This window comes from Alligator sinensis, unplaced genomic scaffold (genome assembly GCF_000455745.1).
Source record: "Alligator sinensis unplaced genomic scaffold, ASM45574v1 scaffold1200_1, whole genome shotgun sequence".
NCBI classification, from domain to species: domain Eukaryota; kingdom Metazoa; phylum Chordata; order Crocodylia; family Alligatoridae; genus Alligator; species Alligator sinensis.
The window spans coordinates 200,211-216,277 of NW_005842772.1; the positions used below are offsets into that span (position 1 = coordinate 200,211).

General features: G+C 50.1%; 1 protein-coding gene across 1 annotated transcript in view; it reads left to right on the plus strand.

Moving 5' to 3' along the window:
• The window catches only part of RPTOR (regulatory associated protein of MTOR complex 1), a gene marked incomplete at its 5' end in the record, with an annotated part of 215,924 nt that overhangs the window by 183,733 nt on the left and 16,124 nt on the right, over window positions 1–16,067 (plus strand). The window contains 6 exons of the mRNA XM_025216909.1: window positions 2,579–2,684; window positions 5,728–5,842; window positions 6,479–6,603; window positions 8,090–8,194; window positions 12,373–12,420; window positions 14,527–14,588. Coding sequence (XP_025072694.1) covers window positions 2,579–2,684; window positions 5,728–5,842; window positions 6,479–6,603; window positions 8,090–8,194; window positions 12,373–12,420; window positions 14,527–14,588 — 561 coding nt within the window. The remainder of the gene's footprint in view (window positions 1–2,578; window positions 2,685–5,727; window positions 5,843–6,478; window positions 6,604–8,089; window positions 8,195–12,372; window positions 12,421–14,526; window positions 14,589–16,067) is intronic.

The window sequence follows — 16,067 nt, forward strand, 5'->3', positions numbered from 1 at the left end:
CAGAAGAGAAGCAGTTACCCCCGATCTGGGCAGGAGCATGGGCAGGTGTGCAGCACATCTGCATGATGCCGTGAGAAACCTTGTTGGAGGCAGGTTGTCCGCTCACCACTGTACATCCGCAGCCAGCTTTCCGCTTATCCCTGGAAGGATTGAGGCTCTTTCTCTAGAGCTGGAAAGCCTGTGCACTCCCTCAGTGCACCAGTCTGTGTCCCCTGCACGTGCACGAGATGGTCACGGAGGGGACAGGACCTCCCAGTCGGAGTAGGAGAGAGCTGTTGGGTGCCAGCGGAAGAACTTACAATTCTGTTCATGCCCCTCTTCTCTCCTGCTTGAGACAGCCTTTTAGATCTTAGACTAATTTATTCCCATAGAAACTGGATTTTCATTAAAGTGTAATATCTCTCCTCTCAAATATGCGTTGATGCATTTTATCTGGGCTTTGTTTATTGCTTTGCATTATTGGTCATTTGTCATTTCCTTTCTAATAAACTCTGGATTGCTGCAAAATGAAACTATTTTTTTTTTTCCAAAAGAAAAGGCAATCCAGCACAATAATCTTGCTCGTGGTTCCTTTCGAAGGGTTGGATGTCTTCTTGAACACAGTATGCATAGTAATGTCAGGCTGCTGAAGTCCTTTCTCACTGGGAAAAATGGAGTTATAGGGGCTCTTCCTGCCTCCAAGAAACACCCTCTTCCTCTGTAGCCATCATCCCTTTCACTGCAGTAAATTAGATGCAACACTCACAAGGGCCCCTTGTCTGCAGCTCCTTTGTCAGCCGGTTCTAGAGGTGCGGTTCTCAACCCTGCCGGGTCTCTGATGCACCAAGGGCAGAGACCCTGTCCTAGTCCCCTCCTTTGCTTTCTCTTAGGTAGCGTGCAGAGGAGAGGCTCCAGGCCCCTTCCCAAGTCTCTCTTGCAACCCCCAGGCTGATCAGGGGGGTTCTGGTTAGGAGCTGTGGAGGGAAGCCGCACTCTTGCCCCAAGCCACCACGCTCAGATGTCCCCCAGACGATGCCTAGGGGCACTCCAGGTGGTGCCGGTCTTTGCTTGAAGCTGCCCCTTGTTGGGAATAAGCAATTTCAAGGTGAGGCTGGGAAGAAAAGAAATGCCAAAAAGGGAACCAAAATCTCACCTGCTGCTGGTGCCATGTTAGTATTGCCATTCTAAACAAAGCCCATGGTGCGTCTTTGGCCGGTACGTTTACAACGGAGGGAATTTCTAGTGCTTGCCGCAGAGGACCTTTCCGGTGTCATTAAATGAGCTTTAGCTTATACGACTAGGCAAAAATGCCCACGTGGGCTTCGTGGGGCATCGCTTTATCTTGGAGTGCTCCCTTTGGCACTGTCTGTACTTGGCCTGCCTCAGTATCCCTTCAGTGACTATCATCCTGGGCAGAAACTACTGGCGGCACTGGAGCCTGCAGGATCCACACTGGGCTCCACGGGCTCTTTGCTCTGAGGAGGTTTGCTGGGACGGCAGCCCTGCTCGGCCTCTGAGTTCAGGTGCAGTCCGTCCTAGCAAAGAAGTACTTTGGCTGCTTTGCTTGTTCTGCTGAGGGCGCTGGTGTAAGTCCTAAGAGCCAGAGTCCTGCATCTTCACCAGGGCTTTCGCTGGCATAAAAATGTCTCCAAGTATCACGAGTCTGAGCAGCATTACCGTACAGGCAAAAATTCCTAATGTAGACCTGTGCACGCCTGAAGGACTTCTGGCCCTTTTGCGGGACCGCTCCTGCCAGCGAGGCTGATTATGCAGCTCTTACTTTAAATGACTACTTAGTCCTGTTGCACCGTAGAGCTTCTCAGCGTGGGCAGCCCCATTCAGCGGGGCACAGATCTAGCAGCTAGATGGGTCTGGGTGCACCTTCCTTCAGGGTCACAGATTGAAGGATGTGTGTAAACGAGATGAGCCAGCACAGGCGTACCGGGGCTGCCACCTGTGATGTTCTGGTACAGGAAACTAAAAACAACCCTCCTCTTCCAGCAAATGCTGCTGCATTCATCACCTGCACATCTCAGAGACTCAGAACTAAAAGATGTAGACCTCTTGTCCACTCTAGTCACTGAAAGGAAGATTTTAATAGTGTTTTTCATTTTGTGCCTTGGCAAAAGCCGCGTTTTATTGTTATACCTTGTTCTGAAGTGCTATGTTTTTCAGCTGAAAGACACTATAGAAAATAAGCTGTATTGTAGTTAAACAGGAAGTCACAGGAATGGCTGTGAGAGTAAAGTGGGTTCATAGCGGTGACTGCGGTGCTGTATGACAACGCGGTGACCAACCATTTAAATGCACATGCCTCTTTAAGAACTTTGCCTGCCTGAGTCTGGAGTCTAAAACGAAATCAGAATAAAGGACACCAACTGAAGGGAATGGGAAGGGGAAGGGATTGCGCATGAGGCGAAGATTTAGGTTAGGAAAATGATCCGGTCTGTGAATCACATGGCTCCATGACTTCTTCCCGCTCACTGCCAGCAGGCAAACGGGGTTGCACATGCTGGGGGATTTCTGGTTCCAGCTGGAGTCCTTAACTTGGGGTGTGACATTGATGCCACGGACTAATGAGAGTGTTAATGTGTTAAAGATTCCAGAAGAGCACGACTTGGAGAGCCAGATCCGCAAGGAGAGAGAGTGGCGGTTTCTCCGCAACGCCCGTGTCAGGAAGCAAGCGCAGAAGATCATCCAGAAAGGTGAGCGCTCTGCCTTCTAGGCAGCTTCTCCTGTCCAGCACCTCGAGCACTGGAACCTGTGTGGGCTCAGAGAGGGACTCCACGCTCTCCTGTGATACTCTTAATGAATAATAAACAGCAAGGCACTGTCAGGCCACGCGTTTAGCAAGTCAGTGGACGCTGTCACAGGTGTTGGTGGAAGGAATGTGAAAGATTTTCCTTGGGGGGGCTTGCCTTTCTGCTTAGAGGGCCCCATTTCTGCTCAAGGGAGAGACCTGCTTGTGATTGCTCTAGACATTTCTCCTTCAACTTTGACCATCTCCATGCAGTTTTATCATCCAGGCAGTGCAGTGAGGCAAGCCTCGCTGGCCCAGCCCCAGCCGGATGCCAATTCACGCAACCTGTGCAGCCCACAAGGGAGGAGGAGGAGTAAGAGAGCCGATGGTTTTGAGGGAGCAGCAGACAACCAGCCATAAGATCATGTTTCCCCACTCGTGGGAAGGTTTGCAAAGTTCGGTGCACGAGCACACTCCAAAGCTTTGGGTCTGCTGGCCAGCAGCTGAGCTTTTCAGCTGCTCAGCCAATCGGGGATGGCACGTCTATGAGTGCCAAAGCATCCAGCAGAAAATCAATAATTCAGAGGCCCTTAGCAGATGCTATTGATTTACCATTTTGGCTTTTCCACCTTGTCCTGTAAAGTTCTGATGGATATTGTAGGTTACGTTTTCAAAGGGCTAGAAGACGGGGCACGACGGGATACACATCGGCACTCCCACCTGTCCGAAAGGACACAGCCAGCGTCTGAGCCGTGTCAGAGGCCGTTAGGCTTGCCAGCCATGCCAGATCAGCTTGTTTTGCAGAGTTGAGTGATGTGTCCTCCTCCTCCTGTTCAGCAAGTCTCTAAATGACTCCAGCGTTCCCCCGCTCCACTGAGCTCCATAAATGATTGTTTACTCCTCATATCCCGTTACATTTCTTTAGCACTTTTATGTACAGTCTCATTTACACTTACAGCTTTCCTTCTAATATGCCTCGGGTTCATGTTTCATTAGCATGGATATTCAGTGCTCTGCTGAAAGCTAATCTTGCTTATTTATAACTCTTTATGCATTTACAAGGCAGCAGCCAGGCTGGGTTTTTTTCTTTAATAGAGGAATGCATTCAAATTCATCAGAGTAGCCAGTGAGTAGTAGGGATTGAATCTGTGTTGCCGTACGCTGCTGTTCTCATGCTGTTGAGACTGCGGCGTTCAAGAAAAGCTCTCATCAGAAAGCAAGGAGGCTTGGGCGTTTTCCCTTTTGTGGCATGTTAAGACACCAGACGACTGGGGCTTGGTCTCTCACGTGCAGCTCCATCTCTGGAAGCCTGGCCAAATCAGGCTCCACAAGGGATGGCGTGGTGTCATCCCAGGGCCGAGTATCTAAACCAGGACTGTAACTAGGGACTGGGGCCAGGGGACTCTCTTGAATATGGATGGTGCAAAGGAGGGCAGGTTGCATGATTGCGCAGTGGAGCTAAAACTTTCTGCAGACGGGGTTATAGTTTGGCCACTTACTTTAAAAGTGAAACAGATTTATAAATAGATACCATGATCAGGATCCCAGTAAAGCTAAAGATGAAATGATCCGTCAAGTAAAGGAAGCTTATTACAGTAGGCCAGGTAAAATATTTGGGGTTGATCTGAAGTGAGACCATGTTTGTTTGTTTTTTAATTATTTTGTCAAAAATCTTCACGCTTCCTGTCCTCTTAGGCCAAGACGAGCGTTTTTCCGTTTTCCGTTTGGCCACCAAAAGGCCAGATCCATTATTTGTCCGGCGACAGCTTTGTCTGTGCCGCCTGCCAAGTCCCCTACCCAAGAGTCTGCATTTCTCTTGTGGCCTTTGATGGCAGTGGACACCTAAAGGCCAGTGGGATTTACCTGCTCGAATTGGCTAAAGATTTGGAGTCTTGCTTTCTTAATTATTTAGCTTTTCAGGACCGCAAGTGTTTCCATGGTGGCATCTAACACCTTACAACACTTGTAATCAAACTGAGGCGTCAGACTGGAGAATAGTCTTACGTTCTGCAACTCCGTCTGCGAAAACGCAACCTGTGTGACACGAGCATCGGACTTCACACACCCGAGCCCAGGGCATTTAAAACTTGACGTATGAAAAATCAGTTTGGGCTTTTGTGAACATTTCCCATGAGAATAAATACCATTGATAGACGAGATGCACTGACACCGTTCACGAGAATGAAGACATTGCTGATTTTATTGAGGCTTGCGGTCTTGGTATCCCTCATTATTGCGGTGTCAGAAAGGATACGCGCCTGTGGCTTGAGATGTGGGCTGAATGTACAGACACCCAGGTCACTAGCTAGCCTGCTTCCCGCTGACATCACTGTTTGGTGCAGAAAAGCTTTCATCAAATTTAGAGTTTGTAAGACGTGCCGGGCAGCAGTTGCAGGAGTGTCAGACAGCAAGAAGGACAGTGTCGCTCTCACCCTAACACAGGAAATGAGAATCCTGCGGGCTGGAGAGCGCTGACGGCTAAGCTCCAGCCTCACTTCTCACCTACCTGAAGACTATATGGCACTTCCCCCTCACCTTCCCCCAACTCCGGGTGAGATGGAGAAAGAAAAGCTTCAGCCCCAAATGATCAGTCTGGGGAAAGGATCGGGTTTTAGGTCTCTAGGCAGCATGACAAGAGCAACAGGTTCTGCTTCAGGGAGTGGTCACCTGAAACTCGTGTTTATTATGTAGTACCGTAAGTACGAGCAGAAACGTTGCTCCAGACAAACAGATAGGAGTCCCAGAGACTCCTGATCAGCAGTTGGTGGAGTTAGTTAAAGACGGTTTTCGAAGGCAGAGCATGACGGGCTTGGCTTGTGCCAGTTGAGAGTGAGGAGTGCTTGAAAGGCAGAACCAGGAAAATGGTAACGGGTGAACTTTAGAAGGACACGGATGGAGAAAGCCTGACCTGGGGTGTCCCCAGGAGGGCAAGGGTGATATCCTTCTAGCGTAGTTTCATTTCAGGGACCGAGTCTGGTTTTATTGCTGTTCCCCTCCGTTTCCCCCAGGTATTTCACGGCTAGACGATCAAATCTTCCTGAACAGGAATCCGGGTGTCCCCTCCGTGGTGAAGTTCCACCCCTTCACGCCGTGCATAGCAGTAGCTGACAAAGACAGCATCTGGTAAGAGCCTGTTTGGGATTTTCAAGGATTGGCTGCCATGTGGTGACCAGACATGTAAGGACTCTCCGCCAGGGCGATGTAGCACAAAGCACTACGCACCGTGTATTGGAGGCATTAGCTCTCATCTGCCTCCCCACCTGCACCCATCGTCATTCCCCTTCCGGCTCAGCCGGACAGGGCAGGCCTCCTTCCGGAGTCTGTTTGTATTGATGCAAGCACTGTCCGGAGCAACATGCAAACAGGGGGCCTGGAGGGTCTGAGCATGTTGCCCCTGTAGCATCTGAGCACAGAGGCCTCCTGTCCGTAGATGAGTGCAGCCTTCGGTGGTTTTCAAGTCTGTCTCTGTCCTGTATTAATCAAATAGAAGCTGCCCTCTTCTTGTGTTGGTAGGTGGAGAAGCCTCGTTACAACTAGATTTGCAGTGGGCACTTATAATAGTAATCTTATTACTTCCTCTGCAGAAGCTAGAGATGTTATGGAAAGTTATTAATAAAATGACACTGAACACTCTCAGGAGAAAACCATGTTTAATTTGTGTCCAGTGTGTATAATCTTCTGTACCACTGTAATGGGAAGAGCTGCTTTTTTAATGGCTTGTGCAGGGAGCCAAGATCTGACCTGGTCTTTTTCTCTCAGTTTTTGGGATTGGGAGAAAGGGGAGAAGCTGGACTATTTCCACAATGGGAACCCTCGCTACACCAGGATCACGGCGATGGAGTACCTGAATGGCCAAGACTGTTCTCTGCTCCTGACAGCCACAGGTGAGCCCAGCCCCTGTCACCAAAAGCCCTGGGACAGGAGGGAGGAGTCGTGCTCTGTGGGCTTAAGCTGTATGTAAGAAGCTCTGAGCCCTCTCCTCTCTCTCAAGGGTCTGGCTCCAGCACACTCCCGCTACCTTTGGTCCCCATGGGAGTTGCAGCCTGGACAGGGCATCTCTGGGCAGCTGTTCTTGTCCAGCACATGCAGACACTCTTAAATACAAAAATCACTTCTGTGGTTGTTTCTAGTTGAACACAAGATGCTATGAACACATCGTGAGATTCTCTTTTCAGTAGAAAGCAGGGTAAATTTGCACCTTATAGGCTAACCAAAGTAAATACAAGTATTTTGTGGGCTGAAGCTTGTGCTACACGCACATGCACATGCATGCACACCCCCCTACTTTGGTCAGTCTATAAGGTGCAAATCTACCTTGCCTTCTGCTTGACTTCAGACTAACACAGCTAACTACATCTCACTGTTTTTGGTCACTGTTACAGTTGGGTCATTACATAGCTTTGAGTCCTCACTTAACAGTAATAAATCATGTTACCATCTTCCTGCATAGGTGACCCAGTTTTTTAGCTGCAATTTAATGGGGTAAAAGGTTAGTGTTTATGACAGAGAAAAAGACTATGCTGCACATGTGGTGTCAATGGTCACAGGCTGCTACTAGCATAGGTTTCGTTATAGAGTGGACAGGGCCTTCGTATATATATTTTTAAATGAAACTTCTGAAATGGTTCTGAATTTTTCTGCAAATCCCTTGCTCATGCCTGATGGCAAACCTAAGAGGAACAGTACTGTCATCTGCCCCGTAACGTCCTGCAGGGGAGAACGAGGTGCTGCTTTTCCTATTCATCAGCTGTGAGTAGGACTTATTTCTAACAGGGCTCCGGTCTGAACCTGTCAGTCTACGGGTTTTCTAGTGCTTTTCAAACACAGCACTCAAGCGTTGCAGCTAAGGAATGAGGGAGTGGGGTTGTGAGGCCTCTAGGACATTTTTCTTACAAAATACAGCTTCTTAGCACTGAAGTTTCATTGTTGTGGAGCAAAATAAGACTCGATGCTTCTCAGAGGCTGGCTCTTGTTACAGCATCTCTCTCTGGTTATTTGGTAATTAAGAGTACTTTTGGTGTTCAGCATAGCTAGCAAAGAAGGTATCAGTGATCCAGAGAAAATGAATTGGTTTGAGGAGAAGAAACTACAGGTAATTCCAGGTGTTTGCTGATGGGAAGTGCAAGTGCAGTCCCCAGTGGTGTAAAACCGAGGTGGCACAGGCACATGGTTAGAGCGCAGAAGAAGCTTAACAAAAAGGAGGAGAGATTGCTGATAAAGTGGCCAGAAGCTCAGATGACACTTCCCATCTAAGAGTCTGCAGCCACAATGCCGGTGTCTTTCTCCTCACCAGCTGCTCTGGGTTACTGAGTGACGCCTGTCTCAGCCGTTGCGTTGCCTCTTGTTCTGTTTTCCATGCTCTTCGTCAAGATGACGGCGCCATCAGAGTGTGGAAGAACTTTGCCGAACTGGAGAAGAATCCCGAGATGGTGACGGCCTGGCAGGGCTTGTCGGACATGCTGCCGACCACGCGAGGTGGGTGTGTGCTGGATTCCCATCTGTGGGCAGAAATAACTTGCCACGGTGGGGCTTCTTCTAGGGATGGGTAAAGTGGAACAGGTTGCTCTGCTTCAGCCTTCAGTAACATCCTTGTTAACAGTCTCTGTGCCTTGTGGATGACCTCTTACCGAGTTGTGGTGAGGAGTTTCTCTTCTACTTGTTTTCCCCCAACTCTCCCATGAAAAAAATCCTCACGAGCTCTCCTGAATGAGCACAGCTCCAGCAGCCAGGCTGGGAGGGAGGGAGGGCAGTGCTGTAACAGGGTAATAGAGGGCACGCCGTGGCCTCTTTCTAATTGTGCTTCTGAGGAGAGACCTGTCCTACAAGGGTGTACTGAACACTTACCTACTCCGAACTGGTGGTTATTTCTCCCCCACTTTGGGTTTGATAAATAGCTCTCTTCTTTCTTCTCCTTGGATTGGCTGCTCACCCTTCGCACGGCTTTGCATGTAGCACCTGTGACTTCAGTTAGCTTGCGGTTCCTTGTTTAGCACTTCCTCCTGCCATTTACTCTGGGTCGAGCTGTGACGGAGGAACATGTCATCTAAATGGCATAAGTACAGGATGGGGTCGCAGGTGGGCTGACACTTCCGGGGTCCTTAAGGCGGACGAGGCGGATGATGTGAAAAGAGCACCTCCCCGTCCAGCCATGCCTCAGTGCTGAAACCAGGAGGCGGGGTGGAGGGACTGTGGATTCTGTTTTAGACTATGGAAGAGGGGAGATATTCTGTCTTTCCCGGCCTGGGAATGCATCAGTGCTCTGAGAGTGATTCTCCACTGCCTGAATTCTTCCAATCAAGACTGATTTACGGATCAGTAGTAAGAGGTGTGACGTGGGACTTGCCGGGGAAGTTCTCTCCCCAGTGCCCCGCAGGAAATCAGATTTTACAACCACCCAATGTGAATTGGGCCTTAAAGCATGACAGCTGTCATTTCTGAGCCTGCCCCGGCACTCCTCGGCTTGTACGTGCGCTGCCTCATCCAGGGCAGACCCGGGGCCTCTTCCTGAGCACCGCACAGCCTGCCGCTGGCATCGTAGCCAAAAACGAGTGTTTGTTGTCATTCAGCTCCACGTTGCACTATCGCACATGCGTGTAATGGATTGCAAACTGCTGGGAGTTAGCAGCATGCTGAGAGAACTGCAGTGGCTGCAACCTGCTTTTGGCAGGGTGCTCAATAAAAGCAGGAAGAAGCCAGTGGTTTGCTCTCAGCTGTTAAGTGTCTGGATCTGTGCTCCTCCTCCGTGCAGAGGAGGGCACCAAGCAGGCATCTTTCTAGCCCCGTTCAGTTAGTGTCTTTCTCTCTTGCCACCGTCGGGCTTTGTGGGAGGTGTTGATTAATCCCGTCTCTCTCTGGACTCAGGCTTTCACTTCCACCTCTCTGGTAACAGACTCCCCCAAACAACTGGCATCCAGAAATCCTCCAAGGCTCCCATTGTCTTCTGCTTCTCGCTGCATTATCTGCAGTACTCGGAGGAGATGCTAACACACGCAACCTGCGTAGTCCCATTGTGTCTCTCCCAGTACCCACCTGCATCTTAATCAGGACAGGGCATTTGCTGCCTGCCCCGCACCTCACTTTCCACTTTGCACAGACTTCAGTGCAGCAGTTTGACATCACGGAGCGGGTGATGCACTGAGGTAAGGGCTATTTAGCTGCAGGAGTCAGGTGGCTGTGCTGGGGAAGGCGGCGCTGCTGCGGCTTCTGTGTCCTTTTCCCCTGCGCCTCTCTTCACACCCTCTCCTTTCCACGTGGCCTTACCCCACCTAGATCTGGTATTCTTTGCCATTCACCTTGGGGAGTGATTAGACAGGATGCAGAAGAAGAGAAGCACAGATGTCTTTGTGGAGAGAAAAAAATAAATTCACTTACTTCAAAAGAGGAGAGCGAAATACATCCCCTTGGAAATGAGATTCTCGGCTGAAGTGCTGGCTTTTGTTGCAGAGACCATGGTTACAGCCCAGCACGCAGCCTTAAAACACCTGACGTTCCTTTGAAGCCATTGTGCTCACCAGTGCTTTGCACATTGCTTCCTCCTTTCTTTCTCTGCTGAGGATGTTTACATGGAGGCGGGCGCTTTGTTGGAGTCGAGCTGCTCCCCTTGTTAATTTATGGTTTTTCTCTCCCTCCCTCCCCACTCCCGGTGTCATCCCCGTCTCTGTGATTTCATAGACTTCTTGACAGCACCTGGGATGCTGGCTTCTGGGAATAAGCGTCAGACTGTTAAGAAACACATTGGCTCTCCACGTGGATTTTCTCATTGGGGAATAGCAGGCTGCGGTGGGGTAGGACTGACGCGCCAAATGCAGAATAGAGGGACAGGCTGCGTCCCACCGTTGTGAAAAACATCAGCAGGTTGTCTAAGAGTTGGGAGACCACGGCTGCCGCTCAGTACCTCTCATCACACTCCTTCACGTCTGTCAGCTTCTTGCCAGCCGGAGATGCTGGAACCTGTCCAGATTAAGGCTTCGTTTACTCCAGGAGGTTGTACCCGTTTAACTGAAATGGTTTAGGAAGCCATTTTGAGGCCATGTCTGCATGCGACATTCATCCTTAGACAAATCAGTTTAATACTGACAAGTCAAGAAGCACTGAATCCTTATACGGAGGCTCTCGTTCAGCAGTCAAGTGAGCTCTGTTGTCCATACCTTCATCAGCTTTTGAGAGTCAGTGTAGGAAAGGCCTGTGTTAAACTGGAGCAGACCTCTGCGATGGGGGCTCTTGAATCCCAGCGTAAGCTCTGCCAAACCAAAGCTATCTGACCAAGGGTTGCTCCAGTTTGGTTTCACACTTTGGATTAAAACAGTGCCAGTTTCTTTTGTGGACAAGCCCCAAGCCCCTGGCTGGAGAAGGCGGTAGAAGTCATGCTGTTAGAAGTTTAATGTTTTGAAGCCTGCAAAAATGAGATCTGCAAGCACAAAACTCTGCAGAGCTGAAGGAAACCTCTAAGAGCATTTTCTTGAGCAGCATTGGATTGGCATCAACTCAAATTGATACAAGTTTGGGGTCCCAGTGCAACGGGCTCTTTCTGAATGCGTCACCCCGCTGCTCGGCTCCATCTCTGGAGGCAAGAGATTATGTCAGCGCTTCCCCTGAGCGAAGTCGCACTTGCTACCCGGTCCTCCAAGACAAATGCACATGGGGGAATTGGGGAATGAACAAATAAGCAGAACCTCCAGTCTCCAATCTCAGCTCTTCTAAACCCCTCAGGCTGTCAAACGTGGAGGAGAAGGGAGACAGGATCAGCTGCCCTGGATCCTCCAGAGCCTATCTGCTCCTGTGTGACCTTCCAGCCTCCCCCCGCGCCTTGTCAACTGCATGAGTCTTCGTTACCTTCCTTTGTCCGGCTTGGGAAAGAGAACCAGTGTCATTTGCAAAAGAGGGTCTGGATCAGACCTTCCCGTCCCCAGACTAGCTAGATCTCTTCCTGAACACCTGGGCATTCGCATGACAAAAATAAGCTGGGGTCTCGGCATGAGCTTAAATGCAGCATGTCCCTGCAACAGTGCCGTTACCCTGCAATTTCTCTCACTCTCCAGGTTTGATGATGGCCTGAAACTACACCATTTCTACGGCTAATTCCCTACTTATGAGCTACTTAGATGGAGCATCTGTAAACCGTTCGCACACCCTGTCTGCTCATTAGCAGTCCATTGAAGGATGGGGCAGGAGAGCACATTATGCTGCCGTACAGCAGCACTAACTGCACAAAGTGCGAGCCTTTAATGACAAAATCTTGGTGTTCTGTGATATACACAGATGTTTGTGCCATGGGTCATTTAGACCTTCATTTGTCACTCCCCAGCGAGATGCATTTCACTTAGTCCAAAGAGCAGAAGCATAAAAAGGATCGAGAGAGTCTCCAGATTCGGGAAGAAGCTTACCAATCAAATTTGTGGTGTTGTCAGACAGACCGGCCTTTTATGTCCTACTTAGCAAGCCCCATTGTTAATGGCTTCCCAGGAAAAGGCTGCTGTGGCTCAAGCCGAAATGCCGCCTTTTCCCAGGGCAGAGGCATGTGCTCCACTTGGTGTTGCTGCTTCTCTCTCGTGTGTTCTTCCCTTTGCTTTTCTAATCCTTTTTTAAATATTTGTTTTGCTTTGGCTGACCAACTTACCCTTGGCATCAACCCCTTAATCCCTGTCTTCTCACAGGTCTGGCCCGAAGGGTTTCAATCTATCTTGACAGAAGTAAGCAGGGAGGTGAGTGCTTTCTTTCCTCTTACCTATGACCAGCCGGGTTGGGGAGGACTGCCTTGTCCCAGTCTCTCTTTGTTTTAATTTTGTCTGGTGTCCATGTGAATGTTCGCTGGGTCTCTTTGGTTCCTGGAAGGCTTTGCTGCTTCTGCCCATCCCATCCCTTGCCTGGTATACATGTCTGTAACGAGAGATGGAAAGTGCCATGAAAGGTGCCTGGTGCTGTATGGGCGCAGGGCAGGAGCTTATTCTAATGGGACTCGTTAAGATCATGTTCTCTGCAGTTTGGGGTCGTTTTGCAGTGAGGGGACACGCGGGTGGTCTATTGGGATGTATATAGGATCGTTCCAACCTGTGCTTGTATCAGAGAGTAGGAAGGGCAGTTTCCAAATGGCAGCAACATAAAGCCATCAAACCAATATGATCTTTATTGTCACTAATTTATCTTTCACACGGCTATCAAATCTGTATGGGGAAGTGAGTGGTCAGTGCATCTTTTATACCGGGCTCTGGCTAGAGGCTTATTCCTTTGGCTAATACACATCTGGTAACCTTTAGCCTTTATGGGAAAGGGTAGGTAAGTCTAGTCTGTGGCTGCAGGAGCAGGGCATGTGCTGCGTCTGTGGCACCGTTGGATTCGTACCTCCTTGGTTTCTGCTAAGGAGATGGATGGCTTGCTTGTCAGGGCACCTGTACGTGCGTGTGTATGTATGTGCATGTAAGCTGATACAGTCGGCTTGGGCTGTTCATCAATTATTAATATTCACTAGCTGATAAGGGCTTGACTGTGTCTGTAGTGATTAGCAGAACAAAGGTGATCGCATTGGGTTGTGTGATTCAGCGCTCTTTAATTAGGGGACTTGCTCTCCTGCTGGCTGTTCAGATACAAAGCGAGGGGATCAGACTTTGCCGAGTTGATGTGTTCCTATTAGCATCCAGGCTTTGCGTTTCCCTGGGAATTTGCCGGCAAATCAGAAAGGCTAAAATTAGAGAGACAGGGTTGAAAGGAATTCCCCATTCAATCAACTGGGCATCGGAGCAGTTTAAGGAAACACCAGACACTCCCGCGCAGGATCAATACTGATAATGCTAAGCAAGCACTGCCGTGTCCAGAGCACACAAATATGTGTGAATCAATAGAGACATTCGCCAGCGCTGAGGTCCCAGGCATTCTCCTAATGAAAAATGCAGCAGGGATTTTCCTCTCCCTGTCCCCTGTCGGCGAAGGAGTTCGCAAGAGCGTTCAAGTTTAACCATTTGTCACATGGCCAAAGCATCGGCTTCCAGAACGGACGCATCCGTTACCCTGCCAAAGCATCGACGTTCAGCTGGTTTCATGGAATTGCACTTATTTATTCATTCAGTTGCTACGCTGCCCTTTCTGACAAAGGCTCAGAGCAGCTTACAATAATTGGACAGAATAACTTATAAAACAGGAGCGTGCCTGTGGGCTTCCATATGAGGAGAGGCTAGGCCTATTCAGTTTAGAAGAGAGATGCTTGAGGGGGTACATGAGAAGGGCTCACGAAATACTAAATAGTGAAGAGAATGGGAATAGGAAGCTATTCTTTACTATCTCTCGCAATGCAAGAGCGAGGGGTCATAAAATGAAACTGGGAGGTGGTAAGTTTAAAACGAGCAAAAGGATGTTTTTTCCGCAGCGTGGCATTAGCATGGAAGTCGTGGCCCCAAGATGTTGTGAGAGCTGAGAGTTTAGGCAAATGCAGAAAGGGATTGGATGCAGTCTCGGAGGAAAGGGGCATCGGTAGCTATTGATCATGGGAGTTACGGGGATAGTCTCTTAATCAGGACTTCCTCGGTCTTAAATGCTGGATGCTGCAAGTGGGTGTGCAACAGGGAAAAAACCCTGGTTGTACCCAGTTCACTCCCTTTCACCATCTGCCGCATATCTGCCGCCGTGACACCGGGGACCGGGCAGGACGGACTACGGTCTGATCCAATAACGGCAGTTCTTACGTTCTCATACTACAGTGAATTCCCGAAGCGCGGCGTGCTGGCGATTTGCAGATTTCAGTTATTTGCATTCTTTCTCCTAGGACAAGCACGCGTGTGCTGTCTGCTCGGTTAAATTTCACCTCGTTCTGCCCGTAGCGGCTTTTGCCTTGTTCCAGTTACCGCAGAAGCTGACGTTAGAAAAAGATATGCAAAGATCAGTTAATCAGCTCACGCAAAGATGTCTGCTCACACCAGGCCATTTATCATAATGCTTCAAATTAAGAAACATTTTTGCAGTATGGCAAGCGCTCACATGTGGCTTTTTGCTGTTTTAAATTAATAAGCATGTTCCCCTTTTTAAGGTAAACGTTACATATTTCCTGTCATTAGCCCCTGTATCGCCCTAATTGGATCGCTCATGGAGAGGCTTGCAGAAAGAGCTGATTTTGCTGCGTGGGGTGCTCCTGGTGGTTAGGCGCTGGCATGTGGTCGCCTGTAACAGCGCAAGGAGCGTTTGAACAGCAGTTGACGTGATTTCCAATTTCCTCGCCAGCGAGCCTCGTAGGGCAGACAGAAACCCACGCCTGGAGGGGCTGGTGGTGCCGTGCCCCCCGTGGTGGCGATCGGGCCGGCTGTTTCTCGGGCGCAGGGGAGGGCCGGCTGTTTTTATCGTTCCCCGTGCTGCTTACCAGCGTAGTCTGCTTGCTTGCATCGTTGTGTTGGAAAGGAAGCCTGTGCAGTCGCGGGAATCTACAGCAGTCACAGGTGACCGCCCCGAGTCCCAGCATCACAGGCTGTTGGCGGCGAGGGAATGAACCCCGCGAGGAGCCGTGTACATGCGTGAAGACCCGGATGCCCTGTGCCGAGAGCGTGCTCCCTTGGGGAGGGAAGGGGAGAAGGCTGGCATGGAGAAACTTTCCTGTCTGCCTGCCCCCTCCCCGTCTCCGTTAGTTCTGCTATATAAATGCATGTGCTTTCTCCTGCCTCGCTGAGGTCTCTTCTGTTTAGACCACGCAGCAGACAACGACACGTGGTTCCAGCCCCATCCCTCCTTCCTGCGCTCCCCATGGTCCCTAAACAAAAACCTTGAAATCTCAGACCCTGCCAGAGCAGGAGCACAGTCTCCCGGGGCCTCGCTCTGCCTTTTAATAACGCTGACACTTACTGTGGCAGAAAGTGAGCAGGCTGGATCGGGAGGAGAGGGGGGCGGCAGCTGAGATGCTGTCATGATTTTCGAGCTCACACAGGTAGCGGAGGGGGATTCGGAAGGGGACGTGTGGACTGGGGTGTCCTGGCCGTGTGGTGGGAAAGCCTGCAGCAAAGGGGCTGCTTGTCCCAAAGTGGAGGGACCCGTTGGGGCCAGGTGCTGAGCTAAAAGCCAGAGGAGTCCAACAGGGAGAGAGGGAGGTGGAAGTGAATCCCAGCATCTCTCCAGGGCTGGTGTTGGCTCTTCTGGGGAGAGAGCGCTAGAGAGAAGCACTGTCAATAAGGTCAGGGCCTTTATGGAAATGCATTAATTAGAGGAGCTGAGCTCCAGGACCAGGGCTTTGGGCTCTTTGGAGGACGTTTCCAGAGGGCTCGTTTCCTTTCTCGCTGCCTGCCCTGGAAAGGGTGCCCAGCCTGGGAGCACATTTGCAGAGCGAGGGACCGCAGCCCTCCTGCTGCTGCCTGGAAATTGAGAGACACGCACCTCTGCT